At 45.9% G+C, this 26,414-nt stretch overlaps 1 protein-coding gene across 2 annotated transcripts in view; it reads right to left on the bottom strand.

The window, feature by feature from the left end:
- The window catches only part of LOC137532233 (von Willebrand factor A domain-containing protein 5A-like), a 473,069-nt gene that overhangs the window by 252,820 nt on the left and 193,835 nt on the right, over positions 1–26,414 (bottom strand). For both annotated transcript variants that reach the window (XM_068252513.1, XM_068252522.1), the window contains exon 17: positions 15,481–15,516. In XM_068252513.1, coding sequence (XP_068108614.1) covers positions 15,481–15,516 — 36 coding nt within the window. The remainder of the gene's footprint in view (positions 1–15,480; positions 15,517–26,414) is intronic.

Genomic DNA, 26,414 nt, shown 5'->3' with positions numbered 1-26,414 from the left:
AGGGAAGGCGCCCGGTCCGGATGGGTTCACGCCAGAATATTATAAAAGGTTTGTCTCCACTGTTTCATCCCACATGCTAAGAGCTTTTAATTCCACTTCTGGGCCTTCCGCGGGAGAGGGGCCATTCTCTCCATATATGCTTGAATCCCATATTTCGGTCATACCGAAAGAGGGAAAGCATCCTGCTTTGTGTAAAAGCTTTAGGCCAATATCTCTCCTTAACGTTGACCTCAAATTGTATTCAAAAATTTTGGCAAATAGGCTGGCCCCTCTCCTCCCGAGGCTAATTCACCTGGACCAGGTGGGCTTTATTCCGGGCCGAGAGGCCAGAGATAACACTATCAAGACATTAAACACCTTACATTGGGTGAGGTCCCGGTCCAACCCAACTTTGTTACTCTCAACTGATGCCGAAAAGGCCTTTGACAAGGTGGACTGGGACCTCATCGAAGGCACCCTCAAAAATATTGGCATGGCAGGTGGGATGATGCAGCGAATTCTCGCTTTGTATTCTGGGCCATCCGCAAGGGTTAAGGCTAATGGGGTCCTGTCTGACTCGTTTTCCATACATAATGGTACGCGCCAGGGATGCCCCCTGTCCCCTCTGATTTTTGCCCTTTCCTTGGAGCCTTTTCTCTGCATGGTGAGAGCGAACCCTGATATCCAGGGCGTCGCCTTCCCAAAATCATCCTCTAAGATAGCGGCCTATGCCGACGATCTCTTATTCTATCTAACCAATCCACACATTTCGCTGCCTAATTTATTGGCAGAATTCAAGACATATGGAGAGCTATCCAACATGTTAATCAATTACGATAAAAGTGAAGCTCTGGGAGTACTATTACCGGGGCCTCTTAAATCTTCCCTGCAGAGCAACTTCCCTTTTAAATGGCCTGGTGGATCCCTGAAGTACCTTGGCATACACATAACCCAGAACCCCCGCGATATGTTCTCCCATAATTTTCCCCAAGCTCTGGCACATATTAAACAAGATTTACAAAATTGGGATAAACCCCAGTTTTCTTGGTTTGGAAGAAGCTGCATTATTAAAATGACAATCATGCCACGACTCCTATACCTCTTCCAAACAATGCCAATATTTATCCCTTCCTCTTATTTTAAACAGATCTCCCAGGCTTTCTCTCACTTCATTTGGAGAGGTCGAAAGCCTAGGCTGAAATACACCATTCAGACGGCCCCCAAGGAATTAGGTGGGATGGCAATTCCAAACCCCCGACTATACCATATGGCAGCGGTCCTCATTAGGATTATTGATTGGCATAGACATGCGGCTCTTAAACGCTGGGTGGGCATAGAAGAAGAAAAAATGGGAAGTAAACTGGATCTATTGACCTGGTCAATACGCTCTCCTACTGCACCCACAATGGCTACGACCATGATCACTCAAACACTAAAAAATATTCTAAGAGTTAGGGAGAAACTTTCTATATCACCTGGTCCGTCCCCTTTATTGCCTATTTTAGACAATCCCAACTTTCCATTGGGCTCAAGTAGCAATAGTTACCGGAGTTGGCGAACGGACAGTCCTCTCCGGGCCTTGCACCTAGTCTCAGGGGGACGCTGGGTGCCTTTCAGAGATCTCCAAACCTCTTTTAATATCCCTAATACTGATGCTTGGAGCCTCCTTCAGTTTAATTACTTTCTTATGTCACAAGGATCCAAGGAGAACTTTTCTAGGTCCCTTACACCCTTTGAAAAAATTTGCATGGACAAGGGACTGGTGAGGGGCACTCTCTCCTTGGTGTACTCTATTAAATGACACTGAAGACCCCTGCTCTACATATAAAGAAAAATGGGAAAAGGACCTAAATATGACCTTCACAGATAGGCAGTGGCACAAAATACTTGTATTTTCCCATAAGTCGTCCATCTCCTCTAGGAGCCAGGAGGCTGGCTATAAAATATTCACTAGGTGGTATCTGACCCCCTCTAGGCTTCACAAAATGTACCCATCGACCTCCCCATTGTGTTGGAGATGCGGCCAGGAAACAGGCACACTGGTACACATTTTCTGGTCTTGCAATAGACTTAGGCGGTTCTGGTTGGATGTGAGGGAAATAATGCATGTGCTGACGGACTATCTCCCCCCAGATTCTCCCGCCAGACCTCCTATTGCGGCCCGCTCCTCTCCCCGAGATGCAGGCATGGCGTGCGCTATGGGCGCCATGCCTGCTCTCTCTTGTGTGGCCTCTCCTGTGTCCCCGCTGCCTCACAGCTCAGCTCAGACCTCACAGATCGCGGCGACAGGAGGCAGACAGAGCGCGCTGCGCGCGCATAACACCCGCACGGAGTACGTCACATGCGGAAGTGAAATCAATCACTTCCGCATGTGACGTTCTGCCGCGCGGGTGTTATGCGCGCGCTCTGCTTGTTTCAGTCGCCACGATCTGTGAGGTCTGAGCTGTGAGGCAGCGGGGCACAGGAGCGAGGTAATGGACGCTGACTGGGGGGGCAACCGTCACTTACTGGGGGCACCTGTCACTATCTAACTGGGGGTGGGGGGCACCTGTCACTCTAACTGGGGGGAACCTGTCACTATAACTGGGGGGGGGGGGCACCTGTCACTCTAACTGGGGGGAACCTGTCACTCTAACTGGGGGGGCACCTGTCACTCTAACTGGGGGGCACCTGTCACTCTAACTGGGGGGGCACCTGTCACTCTAACTGGGGGGAACCTGTCACTCTAACTGGGGGGGCACCTGTCACTCTAACTGGGGGGCACCTGTCACTCTAACTGGGGGGGCACCTGTCACTCTAACTGGGGGGAACCTGTCACTCTAACTGGGGGGGCACCTGTCACTCTAACTGGGGGGAACCTGTCACTATAACTGGGGGGGGGGGCACCTGTCACTCTAACTGGGGGGAACCTGTCACTATAACTGGGGGGGGGGGGCACCTGTCACTCTAACTGGGGGGAACTTGTCACTCTAACTGGGGGGGCACCTGTCACTCTAACTGGGGGGCACCTGTCACTCTAACTGGGGGGGCACCTGTCACTCTAACTGGGGGGAACCTGTCACTCTAACTGTGGGGGCACCTGTCACTCTAACTGGGGGGGGGGGGGCACCTGTCACTCTAACTGGGGGGGACACCTATCACTATGTGACTGGGGGGGGGGGCACCTGTCACTATCTAACTGGGGGGGCACCTGTCACTATCTAACTGGGGGGCACCTGTCACTAACTGGGGGGGCACCTGTCACTATCTAACTGGGGGGGCACCTGACACTATCTAGCTGGGGGGGCACCTGTCACTAACTAAAGGGGCACCTGTCACTATCTAACTGGGGGGGCACCTGTCACTATCTAACCGGGGGGACACCTGTCACTAACTGGGGGGACACCTGTCACTATCTAACTGGGGGGACACCTGACACTATCTAGCTGGGGGGACACCTGTCACTATCTAACTGGGGGGACACCTGTTACTACCTCATCCGGCCACACCACAGCATCACCGCCAGCCCGGCCACAGCAGCACCGCAAGGCCTTTCAGCCCACACATCATCACCAATCTGGCCGAAAACACTATTGCCAGGCACAGCAGCCAGTAGAGGAGAATACAGAAGCCAGGTAAGAGGTGTCTACCATATTAAAGGGGCATTCTGCCTATTTATGTGAAATGCTCTCTATTTATGTGCCTCATGACTGCTGAATTTGTCTTGTTGGGAGCCTCATGTGTTGGGGGCATCACGATTGCTGAATTTGCCTTGTTGGGGGCCTCAAGATTGCTGATTTTGTCTTGTTGGGAGCCTCATGATTTGTTGGGGGCCTCATGATTGCTGAATTTGTCTTGTTGGGGGCCTCATGATTGCTGAATGTGCCTTGTTGGGGGCCTCATGATTGCTGAATTTGTCTTGTTGGGGGCCTCATGATTGCTGAATTTGTCTTGTTGGGGGTCACATGATTGCGAACTGCGAGACTATGGAAAAGCTGAATCATCATCATGAGTGTCACAGGAGCCCTGGTGGCTGACCGCACTTAGCCCTCTAAACGGTGCCAGCGCACAGATCGTGCGAACTCTGGTCGCAGTCAATGCGCAGGAACCGTTAAGAATTAGCCGCAGACAAACCAGAAGGGAGCCTGTGAGATACGGGTAATTACAACCTACACACGATTCCACGGTATCTGCCACCACCACTGGTATGGGCCAGTGGACCCGATTTACTGACTGACTAGTCCTGCGAATAAAACGGTTAAACACGGTATTCTGTCTAGCCAACAACAAACAAACAGTAGCGTATCTTCAGAGACCCGGGATCAGTTCTGTGTGTGCTGATAAGCAGGGTAGCGGACAGTGAATGACTTGGAGAAAGTCGTTTATTCACGCAATATAAATAATTAATATATACAGACAATTATTAAAATCACAATTATTAAGACAGTAATAGCCAGTATGAAATAAAAAGGGAGAAAATACTTATGGTTTGTGGAAATATGTCCTTTTGTGGGAAAATCAGAAAGTTCAAGCAAAACGGTTTCAAGTTCTTAAAGTGGACCCAAATTAAAAATACAAGATTTCAGAAATAAAATCTATTTTCTAAATTATAATAATAAATAGCAGCCTTTTTTCAGCTGCATGATGACAAATATAACATATTTTACATTAATTGGAGAAACCCCTCCCCTTCCTTTCAAATTGCCGGGATTTTTCCGGCAAACTGGTGGAGTAGATGGTGTCCGGCAATGGAGGAATTGCTAATGGCTGCCACCAGTATAACCCTAGCTATGAAAAGAGAAGGGTGAAAAGCATGCACTGAAATGCTCCTAGGTTTGAAGGAGTGTTTATTTATCTTTGCATGTGTCAGAGTGGTGCAACTAAATATTTTGAATTAAAAAAAAATGTTTGGTTTGGGTCCGCTTTAAAGCTCTTGGTTTCAATCAAAGTTCAGCAGAATTCTTTGTTCCAGGTTACAGAAGATGCCAATCAAGATGGCCGCTAGCACATGTGTCCTTTGTTTCAGATGGGTCAGCAAAATGGCCACCAGCCCTATGTCCTCTGGCTGGCCGCAGGATGTTCTCAGATGGATGGAATGGGAGGACTCGCAGCCCGCCTGCTGGCCAGGTGCTTTTGATGAAGCTGGTTTGGGGGTGTGGCAATGCCGGCCCCTCTGAGTCACCAACCAATGCCAGTCCATTCCCTCTGAGAGATTTTAGGGCTAAACTTATGAAATGCTGTAACTCCTGAACCATACACGTTATATTTAGGGGGGTAACAGCTTCATACTTGGTGGAAAATACAGATTAATATGATATCCGACATGGCTAGTGCAGCAGATCAGGGTCCTGGGTAGATTCATACCTGAGTTGTAGGGGCCCCGGGCCCCTCTCGACTGGTATCAAGAGATCCAGCATGACCCTACGGATCCAATGATACCGCTCTCATAACCACCCGATTTATTGTATTCTGTAAATGGGCAAAAGATTATATAGTACATTAATTTCTTCCTGCTAAGGCTGGAGCCAGGCTGACTGGAGTCCAGCTGTGTCGGCTTCTTGGGATCTTCCTCTATGAAAGGCCCTGTTGGCTCCTTCAATTAACATCTGAATGTGAGATCAGCTTAGACAAACTTTGAGTTTACACCTCTGGCTTAATCAGCAGTCACAGGGCCAGTCTTCCTGCCAGCTGCTAACAGGGGAAAAAAAACTGCCTATTTAAAAAACCAGGAATGTCAGTCTCTAAATCGCTGGCCTGACTACACTCACGGGCAATCGGCGCAATAAACCGATTGCGTTCTCGTTTCTCACGGCTTTTCCGTGACAATGAGACAATAGCATTAAACCTTTTTTAGCTTTTTAAAACGGAAAATAAAACTGGGAGGTTCTAAAAAAAATAAATACATTTTTCAGGAGTAGGATGGATGAAATTGTTTATCTTCAGAGTTTATTTTCAACTTGGATTTTCCATAATGTTCATGTATGAGTTAAAACGTTTGTATGTAGTTTAACCACTTGAGGACCGCCCCCAGCCGATGGGCGGCGGCAAAGTCCGGGCCCAAACGACCGCAATACGCCCATCGGCGGGGGGGCGGCTGCGGGAGTGGCTATGCGGCGATCGCGTCATTCGTGACGTGATCAGCCGCCGGAGACTGGCTCCGCCCACCGTTCGCTGTAACCCGCCGGCCGTTCGGAAGCGCCGGCAGGTTACTAGCACCCGGATCGCCGCTGCACGTATGTATAATAGGCTTTGTAATGTATACAAAGCCTATTATACTGGCTGCCTCCTGCCCTGGTGGTCCCAGTGTCCGAGGGACCACCAGGGCAGGCTGCAGCCACCCTAGTCTGCACCCAAGCACACTGATTCCCCCCCCCCCTGCCCCCTGATCGCCCACAGCACCTCTCAGACCCCCCCCTGCCCACCCCCCAGACCACTGTTTGCACCCAGTCACCCCCCTAATCACCCATCAATCACTCCCTGTCACTATCTGTCAACGCTATTTTTTTTTTTAGTCCCTAATCTGCCCCCTACTCCCTCCTGATCACCCCCCACCCCTCAGATTCTCCCCAGACCCCCCCAGACCCCCCCCCCCCCCCTGTGTACTGTATGCATCTATCCCCCCTGATCACCTGTCAATCACCTGTCAATCACCCCCTGTCACTGCCACCCATCAATCAGCCCCTAACCTGCCCCTTGCGGGCAATCTGATCACCCACCCACACCAATAGATCGCCCGCAGATCCGACATCAGATCACCTCCCAAGTGCAGTGTTTACATCTCTTCTCTCCTCTAAACACCCACTAATTACCCATCAATCACCCATCAATCACCCCCTATCACCACCTGTCACTGTTACCCATCAGATTAGACCCTAATCTGCCCCTTGCGGGCACCCAATCACCCGCCCACACGCTCAGATTGCCCTCAGACCCCCCCCCTTATCAATTCGCCAGTGCAATACTTACATCTGTTATTCCCTGTAATAACCCACTGATCACCTGTCAATCACCTATCAATCACCCCCTGTCACTGCCACCCATCAATCACCCCCTGTCACTGCCACCCATCAATCAGCCCCTAACCTGCCCCTTGCGGGCAATCTGATCACCCACCCACACCAATAGATCGCCCGCAGATCCGACATCAGATCACCTCCCAAGTGCAGTGTTTACATCTCTTCTCTCCTCTAAACACCCACTAATTACCCATAAATCACCCCCTATCACCACCTGTCACTGTTACCCATCAGATTAGACCCTAATCTGCCCCTTGCGGGCACCCAATCACCCGCCCACACGCTCAGATTGCCCTCAGACCCCCCCTTATCAATTCGCCAGTGCAATATTTACATCTGTTATTCCCTGTAATAACCCACTGATCACCTGTCAATCACCTATCAATCACCCCCTGTCACTGCCACCCATTAATCAGCCCCTAACCTGCCCCTTGCGGGCAATCTGATCACCCACCCACACCAATAGATCGCCCGCAGATCCGACATCAGATCACCTCCCAAGTGCAGTGTTTACATCTCTTCTCTCCTCTAAACACCCACTAATTACCCATCAATCACCCCCTATCACCACCTGTCACTGTTACCCATCAGATTAGACCCTAATCTGCCCCTTGCGGGCACCCAATCACCCGCCCACACCTCAGAACGCCCTCAGACCCCAGCCCTAAACACCTCGCTAGTGCATTGCTTGCATCTATTTCCCCCCTCTAATCACACCTTGAGACACCCATCAATCACCTCCTGTCACCCCCTAGCACACCTACCCATCAGATCAGGCCCTAATTTGCCCCGTGTGGGCTCCTGATCACTCGGCCAAACCCTCAGATCCCCCTCAGACCCCCTTCCGATCACCTCCCCAGTGCATTGATTGCATCTATTTTCCCCTCTAACCGCCCCCTGAGACACCCATCAATCACCTCCTGTCACCCCCCTAGCACTCCTATCCATCAGATCAGGCCCAAAACATCCTGTCATCTAAGAGGCCACCCTGCTTATGACCGGTTCCACAAAATTTGCCCCCTCATAGACCACCTGTCATCAAAATTTGCAGATGCTTATACCCCTGAACAGTCATTTTGAGAAATTTGGTTTCCAGACTACTCACAGTTTTGGGCCCGTAAAATGCCAGGGCAGTATAGGAACCCCACAAGTGACCCCATTTTAGAAAGAAGACACCCCAAGGTATTCTGTTAGGTGTATGATGAGTTCATAGAAGATTTTATTTTTTGTCAAAAGTTAGCGGAAATTGGATTTTTATTGTTTTTTTCACAAAGTGTCATTTTCCGCTAACTTGTGACAAAAAAAAAATCTTCTATGAACTCACCATACTCCTAACAGAATACCTTGGGGTGTCTTCTTTCTAAAATGGGGTCACTTGTGGGGTTCCTATACTGCCCTGGCATTTTAGGGGCCCTAAACCGTGAGCAGTAGTCTAGAATCCAAATGCCTCAAAATGACCTGTGAATAGGACGTTAGGCCCCTTAGCGCACCTAGGTTGCAAAAAAGTGTCACACATGTGGTATCGCCGTACTTAGAAGAAGTAGTATATTGTGTTTTGGGGTGTATTTTTACACATACCCATGCTGGGTGGGAGAAATCTCTCTGTAAATGGACAATTGTGTGTAAAAAAAATCAAACAATTGTCATTTACAGAGATATTTCTCCCACCCAGCATGGGTATGTGTAAAAATACACCCCAAAACACATTATACTACTTCTCCTGAGTACGGCAATACCACATGTGTGGCACTTTTTTGCAACCTAACTGCGCTAAGGGGCCCAAAGTCCAATGAGCATCTTTAGGCTTAACAGGGGTGCTTACAATTAGGCACCCCCCAAAATGCCAGGACAGTGAACACACCCCACAAATGACCCCATTTTGGAAAGTAGACACTTCAAGGTATTCAGAGAGGAGCATAGTGAGTCCGTGGCAGATTTAATTTTTTTTTGTCGCAAGTTAGAAGAAATGGAAACTTTTTTTTTTGTCACAAAGTGTCATTTTCCGCTAACTTGTGACAAAAAATAAAATCTTCTATGAACTCACTATGCCTCTCACTGAATACTTTGGGATGTCTTCTTTCCACAATGGGGTCATTTGGGGGGTATTTGTACTATCCTGGAATTTTAGCCCCTCATGAAACCTGACAGGTGCGCAGAAAAGTCAGAGATGCTTGAAAATGGGAAAATTCACTTTGGCACCATAGTTTGTAAACGCTATAACTTTTACCCAATCCAATAAATATACACTGAATGTTTTTTTTTTATCAAAGACATGTAGCAGAATAACTTTCGCGCTCAAATGTATAGGAAATTTTACTTTATTTGAAAAATGTCAGCACAGCAAGTTAAAAAAGTCATTTTTTTGACAATATTCATGTCTTTTTTGATGAATATAATAAAAAGTAAAACTCGCAGCAGCAATCAAATAGCAGCAAAAGAAAGCTTTATTAGTGACAAGAAAAGGAGGTAAAATTCCTTTAGGTGGTAGGTTGTATGACCGAGCAATAAACCGTGAAAACTGCAGTGGTCTGAATGGAGAAAAAGGCTCTGGTCCTTAAGGGGCGAAAAGACTGTGGTCCTTAAGTGGTTAAATTGCTGTTGCCACTTTGCGATAGATTTGTGACTTTTGGGTTGCAGTTTGGACACTTGGCCTCCAAAAGGTTTACCACCACTGTCCTAATCTATTGCTAAGTTCATGTAAATTTGCCTCCACCCGTGGCCACACCCGCATTCTGGTCCATGGCCACAGCCCATTTTTTGCCGCTCAACGGGACCCTCGGTGTTTCTGGCGCGCGTAGCGTGCCACACAACTTCGCCATTATTTTAAATTGAATTTTGTGAAAAGTGCTGCCAATCTAACTGTCCTTTAATCGCATCTTTTTCTGGGGGGGGGGGGTGGGGGGGGGGTGGGGGGGGGGGGGGGGGGGGGTTGGCGGGGGTGGTCTGCGGCTCTAGCAAGACCCTTCGGCCCTCCACCATGGGGTCTGAAAAAAAAATGGCCCTCAAAAAATGGCCCTCCATGCCCATGAAGTTGGACAGCACTGTCCTACATCATAACCAATGGTCCATAAAGAGATATAAAAAGACGCTCACTAGACACTTAATCAATGCAGCCAAAATATTAATAGCTAGAAAATGGAAGATGACTGAACCTCCCACCATACAGGACTGGTTTAGAGAGATTGACTGGGTGGAGAAAATGGAGGACTTAATTGCTAGTATGCAAGAGAAGCGGGAGCAATATTGGAAGACCTGGTTCGGGTGGTTTGAATTTAAAGAGACCCCCAGATACGCTTCCCTCACATCCAATTAGGATCGACCCTCCATATAACTATACTCTATTGGAATCGCCTCTTAGATATTGCAACATACCCCCTTAGGCGTTCAAGACATTGGCTCGGGACCCCCAAGGTGTAGCAGTATCCATCCTCCTCACTCTCTCTCTCCTTCTTTCTTCTCTTCTCTCTTACTTTAGACCCTGTTTAATCTCAAGCCCTTCTCATTATCTCTACAATCTGGTTAATTGCCTTTTTTGGCTATCTCATGCCTACTTATGCTAAGATTTCCCTGTTTACGCAATCAGAAGAGTAACCTGCTGAATCTCTAAACTAAGCGTACGTTAAAAAGGGGCGCTGGGAAAAAAGGGCGCAGGGTTTTAAACGATAAGCATGGATAACGTTTAAAAATGTATTGTACTATATTTCGTTTAAAATTAATGTTTTATAAAGTTATAAATCATTAAATAATGTGCATTAAATGGGAAATTGTAAAAACGTTAATCTTTCGTTTAAATAGTGAAACGTATAATAACGTTTAAAAAAAAAATTACTAAGTGACCCTCCCTGTACCTACCCCTAACCCCTAGACCCCCCTGTTGATGCCTAAACCTAAGACCCCCCCTGTTGGTGCCTAAGTAACCCTCCCTGTACCTACCCCTAACCCCTAGACCCCCCTGTTAGTGCCTAAACCTAAGACCCCCCCTGTTAGTGCCTAAACCTAAGACCCCCCTGTTGGTGCCTAAACCTAAGACCCCCCTGTTGGTGCCTAAACCTAAGACCCCCCTGTTGGTGCCTAAACCTAAGACCCCCTGTTGGTGCCTAAACCTAAGACCCCCCTGGTGGTGCCTAAACCTAAGACCCCCCTGGTGGTGCCTAAACCTAAGACCCCCCTGTTGGTGCCTAAACCTAAGACCCCCCTGTTGGTGCCTAAACCTAAGACCCCCCTGTTGGTGCCTAAACCTAAGACCCCCTGTTGGTGCCTAAACCTAAGACCCCCCTGTGATAAGCATTAATAAAGTTTCAAAAACATATTGTGCGGTTTTTTCGTTTAAAAATAATGTAAAAAAAAAAAAAATTGTACTGTTTTTCGTTTAAAAATAATGTTTGAAAAAAATATTGTACTGTTTTTCGTTTAAAAATAATATGAAAAAATGTATAAATCATTAAATAATGTGTAATCATGAGAAGCAGTAATAAAACATTAAGTCTCCGGGCGCCGCTTTTAAAACGTTATTTTTCTCCGGCGCCCTTTTTTCCTATCGGGCGCCCATTAAACGATATTTATTATGGGAGTGAATGGCGGCGCCCGATTTGTCCACTAGCCTCCTGCGCCCTTTTTTACTGTTACCCTAAACTAAGCTACGAATAAGCTAACATGGAGGCCTAGGTGTGTGTTCCCTATGGGCCCTGGGACTTCCTTGGAACACTAGTCCGGACGTAACTTGGTCTCCCTTAGACATATTTAAATGTGTGACAGGAGCTTCTGACCTATATTGCAATATATGGTACTTTATCTAAATCTATTGTTAATGATTCCTGGTGGTACTGGTTTGCCATCAGGTTAGTTATTTCGCTGTACCAACGTATTTTGATATCCATGGTATATGTAATGTCTATGTATGTATATGTAATGCTTTTTCAAAAATTGTTGTTATAAATAAAGAATCTTTAAAAAAAAATAAAAAATCCCTAAATGGAAAAATGCTCCTTCATTTTCAGTTAAAATATTATCACCATACATTGTACTAGGGACACAATTTAAACGTTGTAATAAACTGGACAAATGGGCAAATAAGATGTGTGGGTTTTATGTACCAAAGCACATTTTATTTTAAAACTATAATGGCTGAAAACTGAGAAATAATCATTTTTTTTCTTTTTTTCCTTATTATTCCCTTTACAATGCATATAAAATAAAATAATTCAGAGCAAAAACTACCACCCAAAGAAAGCATAATTTGTGGCGAAAAAAACAATATATAGATCATTTCAGTGTGATAAGTAACAATAAAGTTATCGCTGAATGAATGGGAGGAACGCTGAAATGTGAAAGTTGTTTTGGTTTTTAAGGGGAAAAACCTGTGATCCTGAAGTGGTTAACATTACTCTTGAGGCTGCATGGTTTAGGAATTTTTCCCATAGCAGGATCATGGATGGAAGATCTTAAAGAATCACTGGGAGAAAAAGATCTGTTTTTAAACGACAAGGGATCCCACATATCTTTGACAAAACTGACGCACATTAATGCCGATCACAATCTGCAGGAACATCTGAGAAACAGGCATCAGATCGCACAGTGTCTAAACTCACTTGCTTTACCCCAGAAATGCAGGAACACTCATCTGATAACGGTGTCTCTTTATTGGAGTCAATTGGTTGGTGTGTGTGCAATTCATCCAAAATCGTCTGCCACAAACAAATCACCGGATCCACAAAACATTCGTCACACTCATCAGATTCAATCAAAGTGTACACAGAATCAATACAAGCATTAAGAATCTCTTTGCTTTTTGCGATGTAAAAATCGCAAAACGCCTTCCAATCAAACTCAAACTCATCAATCAAAGCCCCAATCTCCCACGGAGCGAATGGAGGCTCAAACAACCCTATATCAAAGAAAAACTCATACGGGTTGGGATCAAAAACATGCATAGATTTTTTTACTGCTTTAATATAATGTATAATTCTGTCCATAATAGGATCCACATATGCTTTTGCTTTGGGCAATGAAACCTGAGACAAATCGAAAATTCCCTCTACATTGGGAATTTCGGTTTGGCTGGTCATACTGTAACGATTGTGGAATTATCTCCATGGTCAGCGCACAAGATACGCGCTGACACTGCGGAAGTCCGTCACAAGCGTATAAGACGACAGAACCCAGCTTTGGTGCAATGCACCTGTAGAGAGAAAGTGACCACAGAGACAGAATGTATGTGTGTCCACCAATCTAGTCACCACCCGGCGATGGTGCACACACAACAGCGGAAACCAAGTGGGAACGCAATCGCAAGAGTGGCTATTGCCAACAGTGACACAAGACCGAGTAAGACAGAGCACAAGTGTAGCAAGAAAGACACAGCAAATAACAATGATCAGAATGCCAAGGAAAATAACAAAAGCACTCGCTAAGCGCGGTCGCCGCGCGAAAAGCGTAACAGCGACAAAGCACGCTAATGGCGCGGTCTCCGCACGAAAAGCGCAACAGAGACAAAGCACGCCAACCCTAACTAACCAATGAACATGAAAACGAATAGAGAACGCGAACGCTTGCTAAACGGTTACCTCACCGAGCTTACAGCAAGCGTTCGTTCCAGACAAGACAGACAGAAGGAGTAGCCAGTAGCAACCGCAGCTCTGGCCTACACTCCCAGACAGAGTACAAAAGGAACCACCGCCACTACCGCTAGGGCGAATGCAATCCAGACAGACAGACAGATGGAGCAACCAGTAGCACCCGCTGCTCTGGCTTGCACCCCTAAGACAGAGTACAGAAGGAACCACCGCCACTACCGCTAGGGCGAATGCGATCCCCACAGACAGAATGATTTCCTGTCGACCACCGCTGGCGACAAGACAATCGCAACAGATAGACAATACAAGGCAATACAGATAATACAACCTGACTACGCTAGAAGGAAGGCCTAGTGCACTCCCAAGGAATTACTCTAAGATAATCTTAGCAAACAATTAGCAAAGGCTGAGACTCCAGGTAAGTTAGCAGGAACAAACCATCATGACCAGCAAGGAATTCTGGGAGGGAATGGTATTTATACTGTAAGCCATCAAAGGAAGCAGCTAAGCAATTTGCAAGACAAGTAGATGCAGATTCCTCAACAGCAGAGCAACTCTGAAACTTGCAGAGTGAAGACAGGTCTCTTTTCCAGAGACCTGCAGCACTAAGACCTAAAGAATGGTCAAACAGCTGTCTGCCTGTGCAGACAGCTGAGCAGATCATTGCATGCAGTTTGTCGTTTAGCTTGTGTGCAGTATTTAAGGGGATTGGTTGTCTAGTTGGTTGGCGTGTGTACGTACTTTTAGTGTAAACATCTTCTTATGCAGTTGGTCATGTTGTATAGTTGGTTGGGCATTATGTTGGACATGTACATGAGCGTTAAAGTGAACCTACAACGAGGAGGAGGAAAAGTTTTATACATACCTGTGGCTTCCTCCAGCCCCCTCCGTGCAGATTGCTCCCATGCCGCGGTCCAAAGCCTCCTAGATCTCCCGGTAGCAGCCCCGTTCTCCATGGCCAGTCGGGCGTACTGTGCAGGCATGGACCGGCCCTGCGTACTCTCCCTGCTGCACTCCCATCGCAGGGAGCATACTGGGCAGGCGCAGAATGCTCCCAGCAACGGGAGCAAGATGGAGGAGCGCGCTTGGCTTCACTACACCTGCGCCAACTGACCCCGACTAATTGCAGAGAATGTGGCTGCTACCCCCCATCTAGGGGGTGGAGCACTGCAGCGAGGGAGCGACCTGCGTGGAGAGGGCTAGAGGAAGCCCCAGGTATGTATAAAACTTTTCTTCCTCCTCGTCTTAGGTTCACTTTATAGGTTTACCTGACCAAGAAGACCATGTCAAACTGATAAGCTATTTTTGTCTGCAAAAATAAAATTGTATTTTTTTCCACAAGTGAGTCATACTATCTGATGTCGTAATAACTTGTGATTTCCTAATGTAATTGAACAATATTAAAATGAACAAAATCTGGACATTCAATTTGTGAAGCTTTCAAATCTGATCTGTGTGTCAGTAGTTTGCTTCTCTATAAGGTACCAGGGCCTAGGCCTGAGGGCCTGCAAATTGGGAATCCACATTGCCAACGTCACGTGTACTTAGAGGTGTTGGGCCTCTGCTTAAATCTATAAACCCCGAACTCAGGCTTAACAAAAACTATAGTACATGAAGTTCCACTTACATGTTTACACAATATGTCCCTTACATGAGACACGATGCACACAACGGCAATGCAAGCCGCACACAGTAAGGAAGAAACCCTCCACTGTGCAGTCAAGGCGCAAGCCACACCCCTGCCTATCAAAAAACTCCTGGGCAAAATCATCAGCCAATAGATTTATTCCATCAACACAACTGGGCACCAGCTGAACAGGCACACACTACAGGAGGGCTGTCCATGAGGTCAGCCAATCACTGCACAGCATTGCTGTTGTCACAGCAACACACGCAAGGGTGGCAATTAAGTTACAAAAGTATTACATAGTTACCATTCTCTTTACTGTCCTTCTTAAAAATGGATTTTCCTGCAAAAAGAGCATAGAAAGAGCATAGAAAAAGACATATAAGCAAGGAATAAAAAGATTTGCAAAATCCCCTAAGGGATAAAACTTACAAATTAATGATCTATCCAGCATAAAAACTCAAATCATATTCTCGGTTGAGACCTCCCCTCCTTATAACCCCGACCATTTAATCCACCACGCTTCTTGACATAAAAGTTTTGTCTATTTAAGGAACAGTTAATAAAGTTGCGTCCAAAATGGGCGCAATTGTTATTTATCGTAATATTGTTAGCAGTTACGCTATTTACCGGGCGGCTGCAATTGAATTGTTATTTATCGTATTATTGTTAGTGGGGTTGGGGGGGGGGTGTCTTAAGGTATGGTTAGGCACCACCAGGGGGTGGTATGTATATAGAGTGTGGTATAGCGCTGTATTAGTTGGGCCTATAATACAGAGATCATGGTATGTATATAGAGTGGGGTATAGCGCTGTATTAGCTGGGCCTATAATACAGAGATCAGAGTATGTATATAGAGTGGGGTATAGTGCTGTATTAGCTGGGCCTATAATACAGAGATCAGAGTATGTATATAGATTGGGGTATAGCGCTGTATTAGCTGGGCCTATAATACAGAGATCATGGTATGTACATAGAGTGGGGTATAGTGCTGTATTAGCTGGGCCTATAATACAGAGATCATGGTATGTATATAGAGTGGGGTATAGCGCTGTATTAGCTGGGCCTATAATACAGAGATCATGGTGTGTATAGAGTGGGGTATAGCGCTGTATTAGCTGGGCCTATAATACAGAGATCATGGTATGTATATAGAGTGGGGTATAGTACTGTATTAGCTGGGCCTATAATACAGAGATCATGGTGTGTATATAGAGAGGGGTATAGTACTGTTAGCTGGGCCTATAATACAGAGATCATGGTATGTATATAGAGTGGGGTATAGCGCTGTATTAGTTGGGCCTATAATACAGAGATCAGAGTATGTATATAGAGTGGGGTATAGTGCTGTATTAGCTGGGCCTATAATACAGAGATCAGAGTATGTATATAGATTGGGGTATAGCGCTGTATTAGCTGGGCCTATAATACAGAGATCATGGTATGTACATAGAGTGGGGTATAGTGCTGTATTAGCTGGGCCTATAATACAGAGATCATGGTATGTATATAGAGTGGGGTATAGCGCTGTATTAGCTGGGCCTATAATACAGAGATCATGGTGTGTATAGAGTGGGGTATAGCGCTGTATTAGCTGGGCCTATAATACAGAAATCATGGTATGTATATAGAGTGGGGTATAGTGCTGTATTAGCTGGGCCTATAATACAGAGATCATGGTATGAATATAGAGTGGGGTATAGCGCTGTATTAGCTGGCCTATAATACAGAGATCATGGTGTGTATATAGAGAGGGGTATAGTACTGTTAGCTGGGCCTATAATACAGAGATCATGGTATGTATATAGAGTGGGGTATAGTACTGTTAGCTGGGCCTATAATACAGAGATCATGGTGTGTATATAGAGTGGGGTATAGCGCTGTATTAGCTGGGCCTATAATACAGAGATCATGGTGTGTATATAGAGTGGGGTATAGTACTGTTAGCTGGGCCTATAATACAGAGATCATAGTGTGTATATAGAGTGGGGTATAGCGCTGTATTAGCTGGGCCTATAATACAGAGATCATGGTGTGTATATAGAGTGGGGTATAGCGCTGTATTAGCTTGGCCTATAATACAGAGATCATGGTGTGTATATAGAGTAGGATATAGTGCTGTATTAGCTGGGCCTATAATACAGAGATCATTGTATGTATATAGAGTGGGGTATAGTACTGTATTAGCTGGGCCTATAATACAGAGATCATGGTGTGTATATAGAGTTGGATATAGTGCTGTATTATCTGCGCCTATAATACAGAGATCATGGTATGTATATAGAGTGGGGTATAGTGCTATATTAGCTGGGCCTATAATACAGAAAGCATAGTGTGTATATAGAGTGGGGTATAGCGCTGTATTAGCTGGGCCTATAATACAGAGATCATGGTGTGTATATAGAGTGGGGTATAGCGCTGTATTAGCTGGGCCTATAATACAGAGATCATGGTATGTATATATAGTGGGGTATAGCGCTGTATTAGCTGGGCCTATAATACAGAGATCATGGTATGTATATAGAGTGGGGTATAGCGCTGTATTAGCTGGGCCTATAATACAGAGATCATGGTATGTATAGAGTGGGGTATAGCGCTGTATTAGCTGGGCCTATAATACAGAGATCATGGTATGTATATAGAGTGGGGTATAGCGCTGTATTAGCTGGGCCTATAATACAGAGATCATGGTATGTATATATAGTGGGGTATAGCGCTGTATTAGCTGGGCCTATAATACAGAGATCATGGTATGTGTATATAGAGTGGGGTATAGCGCTGTATTAGCTGGGCCTATAATACAGAGATCATGGTATGTATATAGAGTGGGGTATAGCACTGTATTAGCTGGGCTATAATACAGAGATCATGGTATGTATATAGAGTGGGGTATAGCGCTGTATTAGCTAGCCTATAATACAGAGATCAGAGTATGTATATAGAGTGGGGTATAGCGCTGTATTAGCTGGGCCTATAATACAGAGATCATGGTGTGTATATAGAGTAGGGTATAGTGCTGTATTAGCTGGGCCTATAATACAGAGATCATGGTGTGTATATAGAGTAGGATATAGTGCTGTATTAGCTGGGCCTATAATACAGAGATCATGGTGTGTATATAGAGTGGGGTATAGCGCTGTATTAGCTGGGCCTATAATACAGAGATCATTGTATGTATATAGAGTGGGGTATAGCGCTGTATTAGCTGGGCCTATAATACAGAGATCATGGTGTGTATATAGAGTGGGGTATAGCGCTGTATTAGCTGTGCCTATAATACAGAGATCATGGTGTGTATACAGAGTAGGATATAGTGCTGCATTAGCTGGGCCTATAATACAGAGATCATGGTGTGTATATAGAGTGGGGTATAGTGCTGTATTAGCTGGGCCTATAATACAGAGATCATGGTGTGTATATAGAGTGGGGTATAGCGCTGTATTAGCTGGGCCTATAATACAGAGATCATGGTGTGTATATAGAGTGGGGTATAGTGCTGTATTAGCTGGGCCTATAATACAGAGATCATGGTGTGTATATAGAGTGGGGTATAGTGCTGTATTAGCTGGGCCTATAATACAGAGATCATGGTATGTATATATAGTGGGGTATAGCGCTGTATTAGCTGGGCCTATAATACAGAGATCATTGTATGTATATAGAGTGGGGTATAGCGCTGTATTAGCTGGGCCTATAATACAGAGATCATGGCGTGTATATAGAGTGGGGTATAGCGTTGTATTAGCTGGGCCTATAATACAGAGATCATTGTATGTATATATAGTGGGGTATAGCGCTGTATTAGCTGGGCCTATAATACAGAGATCATTGTATGTATATAGAGTGGGGTATAGCGCTGTATTAGCTGGGCCTATAATACAGAGATCATGGCGTGTATATAGAGTGGGGTATAGCGCTGTATTAGCTGGGCCTATAATACAGAGATCATGGTGTGTATATAGAGTGGGGTATAGCGCTGTATTAGCTAGCCTATAATACAGAGATCATAGTGTGTATATAGAGTGGGGTATAGTACTGTATTAGCTGGGCCTATAATACAGAGATCATGGTGTGTATGTAGAGTGGGGTATAGCGCTGTATTAGCTGGGCCTATAATACAGAAATCATGGTATGTATATACATAGTCCCTAACCGTCCCGATTTCGTTGGGATTCTCCCGATTTTGGGGGGCTCTCCCGCTATCCCGGTAAGAGCCCCCCAAGTCCCGGGCGGCTGTCAGTGTTGACAGCCGCCTGTAGCAGGAGGAGAGCAGCGCAGCGGAGGGAAAGCGGTGGGCAGCGGCGGAGAAGGGGGCCATCTCCCCCCCTTCTCTCACCTTAGGTGCTTTCCGTCCCTCGCTGTCTCCTCCGATCTGTGTGTGGCTGACTGGCGGTGGAGCTTGGCAGCGGGCGGGACTTACCTTCCGTGTCGCTCCAAGCGCCGGCCGGAAGTTCTGGTGCCGCAGCCGCTGCTCTGGTCTGCATCAGACCAGAGTAGTGGCAACTCATCCCGCGCGGCGCCTGCGACGAGACCAGACGGAGGAGACACGGAAGGTAAGTTCCGCCCCTCTGCCAGCCACCGCACACACCGATCGGAGGAGACAGCGAGGGAGGGAGAGGACCCTAAGGTGAGCGAAGGGGGGGAGATGGCCCCCTTCTTCACCGCTCTCCCTCTTCTCTGCGCTGCTTCCCTCCTGGGGGGGGGGGGACACCTGCCTACATATACTGGGCCCATATACACCCTGGCTAAATATACTGGGCCCATATACACCCTGGCTAAATATACTGGGCCCATATACACCCTGGCTACATATACTGGGCCCATATACACCCTGGCTACATATACTGGGCCCATATACACCCTGGCTATATATACTGGGGACATATTCCCCTGCCTACATATACTGGGCATATATACCCCCTGACTACATATACTGGGCCCATGTACACCCTGGCTACATATACTGGGCCCATATACACCCTGGCTACATATACTGGGCCCATATACCCCCTGGCTACATATACTGGGGACATATACCCCCTGGCTACATATACTGAGCCCATATACACCCTGGCTACATATACTGGGCCCATATACACCCTGGCTAAATATACTGGGCCCATATACACCCTGGCTAAATATACTGGGCCCATATACACCCTGGCTACATATACTGGGCCCATATACACCCTGGCTACATATACTGGGCCCATATACACCCTGGCTACATATACTGGGCCCATATACACCCTGGCTACATATACTGGGCCCATATACACCCTGGCTACATATACTGGGCCCATATACACCCTGGCTACATATACTGGGCCCATATACACCCTGGCTACATATACTGGGCCCATATACACCCTGGCTACATATACTGGGCCCATATACACCCTGGCTACATATACTGGGCCCATATACCGCTAGCTATATATACTGGGGACATATTCCCCTGCCTACATATACTGGGGACATATACCTCTGGCTACATATACTGGGCACATATATCCCTGGCTACATATACTGGGGACAACTGGCTGTTTGTCATTATGTGCAGTTACTGGTGAAAAGCTGTCTCTTATTATGTGCATTTAGTGGTGAAAAGCTTTCTCTTATGTGCATTTAGTGGTGAAAAGCTGTCTCTTATTATGTGCATTTACTGGTGAAAAGCTGTCTCTTATGTGCATTTACTGGTGAAAAGCTGTCTCTTATGTGCATTTACTGGTGAAAAGCTGTCTCTTATGTGCATTTAGTGGTGAAAAGCTGTCTCTTATGTGCATTTAGTGGTGAAAAGATGTCTCTTATGTGCATTTAGTGGTGAAAAGATGTCTCTTATGTGCATTTAGTGGTGAAAAGCTGTCTCTTATGTGCATTTACTGGTGAAAAGCTGTCTCTTATTATGTTCATTTACTGGTGAAAAGCTGTCTCTTATGTGCATTTAGTGGTGAAAAGATGTCTCTTATGTGCATTTAGTGGTGAAAAGATGTCTCTTATTATGTGCAAAAAATATATGGGCATCAATATTAAAAAAAAAAAATCTTCAAAAAACTTTATGGTAGGCGTGACTTGGGGGTGTGGTTAGGGGTGTGGCCTGTGTCCCGATTTCTAATTTTGAAATGTTGGGAGGTATGTATATATAGTGGGGTATAGCGCTGTATTAGCTGGGCCTATAATACAGAGATCATGGTGTGCATATAGAGTGGGGTATAGTGTTGTATTAGTGGGGCCTATTATACAGAGATCATGGTGTGTATATAGAGTGGGGTATAGCGCTGTATTAGCTGGGCCTATAATACAGAGATCCTGGTGTGTATATAGAGTGGGGTATAGCGCTGTATTAGCTGGGTCTATAATACAGAGATCATGGTGTGCATATAGAGTGGGGTATAGTACTGTATTAGCTGGGCCTATAATACAGAGATCATGGTATGTACATAGAGTGGGGTATAGCGCTGTATTAGCTGGGTCTATAATACAGAGACCATGGTGTGTATATAGAGTGGGGTATAGCGCTGTATTAGCTGGGCCTATAATACAGAGATCATGGTGTGTAAATAGAGTGGGGTATAGCGCTGTATTAGCTGGGTCTATAATACAGAGATCATGGTGTGTATATAGAGTGGGGTATAGTGCTGTATTAGCTGGGCCTATAATACAGAGATCATGGTGTGTATATAGAGTGTGGTATAGCGCTGTATTAGCTAGCCTATAATACAGAGATCATGGTATGTACATAGAGTGGGGTATAGTGCAGTATTAGCTGGGCCTATAATACGGAGATCATAGTATGTATATAGAGTGGGGTATAGTACTGTATTAGCTGGGCCTATAATACAGAGATCATGGTATGTACATAGAGTGGGGTATAGCGCTGTATTAGCTGGGTCTATAATACAGAGACCATGGCGTGTATATAGAGTGGGGTATAGCGCTGTATTAGCTGGGCCTATAATAGAGAGATCATGGTGTGTATATAGAGTGGGGTATAGCGCTGTATTAGCTGGGCCTATAATACAGAGAACATGGTGTGTATATAGAGTGGGGTATAGTGCTGTATTAGCTGGGCCTATAATACAGAGATCATGGTATGTATATAGAGAGGAGTATAGCGCTGTATTAGCTGGGCCTATAATACAGAGATCATGGCGTGTATATAGAGTGGGGTATAGCGCTGTATTAGCTGGGCCTATAATACAGAGATCATGGTGTGTATATAGAGTGGGGTATAGTGCTGTATTAGCTGGGCCTATAATACAGAGATCATGGTGTGTATATAGAGTGGGGTATAGTGCTGTATTAGCTGGGCCTATAATACAGAGATCATGGTATGTATATAGAGTGGGGTATAGTGCTGTATTAGCTGGGCCTATAATACAGAGATCATGGTGTGTATATAGAGTGGGGTATAGCGCTGTATTAGCTGGGCCTATAATACAGAGATCATGGTATGTATAGAGTGGGGTATAGCGCTGTATTAGCTGGGCCTATAATACAGAGAACATGGTGTGTATATAGAGTCGGGTATAGCGCTGTATTAGCTGGGCCTATAATACAGAGATCATGGTGTGTATATAGAGTGGGGTATAGCGCTGTATTAGCTGGGCCTATAATACAGAGATCATGGTGTGTATATAGAGTAGGATATAGTGCTGTATTAGCTGGGCCTATAATACAGAGATCATGGTGTGTATATAGAGTGGGGTATAGCGCTGTATTAGCTGGGACTATAATACAGAGATCATGGTATGTATATAGAGTGGGGTATAGTACTGTATTAGCTGGGCCTATAATACAGAGATCATGGTGTGTATATAGAGTGGGGTATAGCGCTGTATTAGCTAGGCCTATAATACAGAGATCATGGTGTGTATATAGAGTGGGGTATAGCGCTGTATTAGCTGGGCCTATAATACAGAGATCATGGTGTGTATATAGAGTGGGGTATAGCGCTGTATTAGCTGGGCCTATAATACAGAGATCATGGTGTGTATATAGAGTGGGGTATAGCGCTGTATTAGCTGGGCCTATAATACAGAGATCATGGTATGTATATAGAGTGGGGTATAGCGCTGTATTAGCTGGGGCTATAATACAGAGATCATGGTGTGTATATAGAGTGGGATATAGTGCTGTATTAGCTGGGCCTATAATACAGAGATCATGGTGTGTATAGAGTGGGGTATAGCGCTGTATTAGCTGGGCCTATAATACAGAGATCATGGTATGAATATAGAGTGGGGTATAGCGCTGTATTAGCTGGGCCTATAATACAGAGATCATGGTGTGTATATAGAGTGGGGTATAGTGCTATATTAGCTGGGCCTATAATACAGAGATCATGGTGTGTATATAGAGTGGGGTATATTATTATTATTATTATAATTTAGTATTTAAATAGCGCCGACATATTACGCAGCGCTGTACAGTGTATATATATATATATATATATATCTTGTCACTAACTGTCCCTCAAAGGAGCTCACAATCTAATCCCTACCATTGCCATATGTCTATATTATGTAGTGTAAGTACTGTAGTCTAGGGACAATTTTTTTAGGGGGAGCCAATTAACTTATCCGTATGTTTTTGGAATGTGGGAGGAAACCGGAGTGCCCGGAGGAAACCCACGCAGACACGGAGAGAACATACAAACTCTTTGCAGATAGTGCCCTGGCTGGGATTTGAACCAGGGACCCAGCGCTGCAAGGCGAGAGAGCTAACCACTACGCTGTATAGCGCTGTATTAGCTGGGCCTATAATACAGAGATCATGGTGTGTATATAGAGTAGGATATAGTGCTGTATTAGCTGGGCCTATAATACAGAGATCATTGTATGTATATAGAGTGGGGTATAGTACTGTATTAGCTGGGCCTATAATACAGAGATCATGGTGTGTATATAGAGTGGGGTATAGTGCTGTATTAGCTGGGCCTATAATACAGAGGTCATGGTGTGTATATAGAGAGGGGTATAGCGCTGTATTAGCTGGGCCTATAATACAGAGATCATGGTGTGTATATAGAGTGGGGTATAGCGCTGTATTAGCTGGGCCTATAATACAGAGATCATGGTATGTACATAGAGTGGGGTATTATTATTATTATTATTATTTATTGTATTTATAAAGCGCCAACATATTACGCAGCGCTGGACAATAAATATATACAATGATACAAGGATGACAGACATAGGGTTATACACATAGAACAAAGTTATATATACAAATTGTACAAAATACTTGATCATGCAATATGGGCTGGTTAGGTAGGCCCAGTAATACAAGTACAGGCTGTCATAGGACAGGAGCACATGATCCTGTAGATTACACTAGGGAGTGGAGGACCCTGCCAGAGGCTTACAATCTAAAGGGAGGGGTGGAAACACTAGGGGGGGCTGTTAAATATTCCTTAGAGAGTTACTGTGTGGTAGGAGGTGGGTAGGCCATCATAAAGAGGTGGGTTTTGAGGGCTTGCTTGAATGTGTTGAAAGAGGGAGCAAGTCTGATGGGTGGTGGAAGGGCATTCCAGAGGGTGGGGGCAGCTCTTGAGAAATCCTGCAGGCGGGCATGGGAGTGTGAAATGCGTGGGGTGGTGAGGCAAAGGTCGTTGGAGGAACGGAGGGGGCGACCTGGTGTATACTTGTGAACAAGCTCCGAGATGTAGGTAGGGCATGTTTTGTGCACAGATTTATACGCCAGGCATAGAATCTTGAAACTTATCCTGAGACGGATAGGGAGCCAGTGCAGGGATTCACAAAGGGGAGATGTGGATGCAGAGCGGTGCGAAGAATGGATGAGTCTTGCAGCCGCGTTCATCACTGATTGAAGGGGGGCAGTGCGTTTCAGGGGGAGGCCAGAAAGGAGTGAGTTACAGTAATCAAGTCGGGAGATGATGAGGGCATGGATGAGCAGTTTGGTCGTGTCCAGGGTTAAGAATGGGCGGATCTTGGAGATATTACGGAGGTGGAAATTGCAGGCTCTTGTGATGTTTTGAATGTGTGGGATGAAGGAGAGGTCAGAGTCCAAGGTGACACCCAGGCAGCGGGCCTGGGAGGTAGGGAGAATGGTTGTGTTGTCGATTGTGAGGTGGAAACCTGGGATGGGTGCAGCAGCATGGGGTGGAAAGATCAGGAGCTCAGTTTTGTCTAGGTTAAGCTTTAGGAACCTAGCTGACATCCAGGAGGAAATTGCTGAGAGACACGAGGAGACCTTGTTTATGGTGGTGGCTGAGAGATCGGGGGTATGGAGGTAAATCTGAGTGTCATCTGCATAAAGGTGGTAATTGAAGCCCAGGGAGGAGATAAGCTTGCCAATTGAGGAAGTGTATATGGAGAAAAGAAGGGGGCCTAGAACAGAGCCCTGGGGGACCCCAACTGAAAGGGGGGCAGGAGTTGAGGAGGAGCCATTGAAGGAAGTGGTGAAGGAGCGATTGGATAGGTAGGAGGAGATCCAGGCCAAGGCAAGCCCATGGATGCCCATGGACTGTAGTGATTGGAGGAGGAGGGAGTGGTCAACAGTGTCAAATGCTGCAGAGAGGTCAAGGAGGAGCAGGATGGAATAACTGCCTTTGGACTTGGCAAGGGTAAGGTCGTTGACCACCTTGGCGAGGGCTGTTTCAGTTGAGTGCGCAGGTCGGAATCCAGACTGTAGGGGGTCAAGTAGGGTATTGGTGTTGATGTATTGGGTAATGCGCTGGTGGACTAGGCGTTCGAGGAGTTTAGAAGCATAGGGAAGGAGGGAGATTGGGCGGTAGTTTGAGGGTAGGGATGGGTCGAGTGAGGGTTTTTTCAGCAGGGGAAGCACAGTGGCCTGTTTGAATGCTTTGGGGAAGATGCCTGTGGAAAGGGAGAGATTAAACAAGGAGGTGAGGACTGGGGCCAGGTCAGGGAAGTGGGGACGAAGAGTATTCGCGGGTACCGGATCACAGGGAGAGGATGTGGGGGGGGAAGCCACTAGCAGCAGGCTGACTTCATCAATGGTGGCAGGAGCAAAAGAGGCGAGGGGTGGATGAGACAAGGGAGCCGCTGGGAGGGAAGGCAAGGGGACAACCTGAGACGCATTGGTAAGGGAGGGATGGAGGAGGGAAATTTCATTGCGTATTGTTGTAGGTAGAAAAAAAAATTTTTAATTTTAAAAAAAAAAAAATTTTAAAAAAAAAAACAATTGCGTATTGTTGCAATTTTAGTGGTGAAGTGGTTGGCAAGGTCATTGGCTGAGAGGGAGGAGCTGGGAGGG

Source organism: Hyperolius riggenbachi, chromosome 1 (assembly GCF_040937935.1).
Source record: "Hyperolius riggenbachi isolate aHypRig1 chromosome 1, aHypRig1.pri, whole genome shotgun sequence".
Classification (NCBI taxonomy): domain Eukaryota; kingdom Metazoa; phylum Chordata; class Amphibia; order Anura; family Hyperoliidae; genus Hyperolius; species Hyperolius riggenbachi.
Note: the sequence above shows the minus strand (reverse complement) of the source record. Positions and strands in the feature narration are given on the sequence as shown.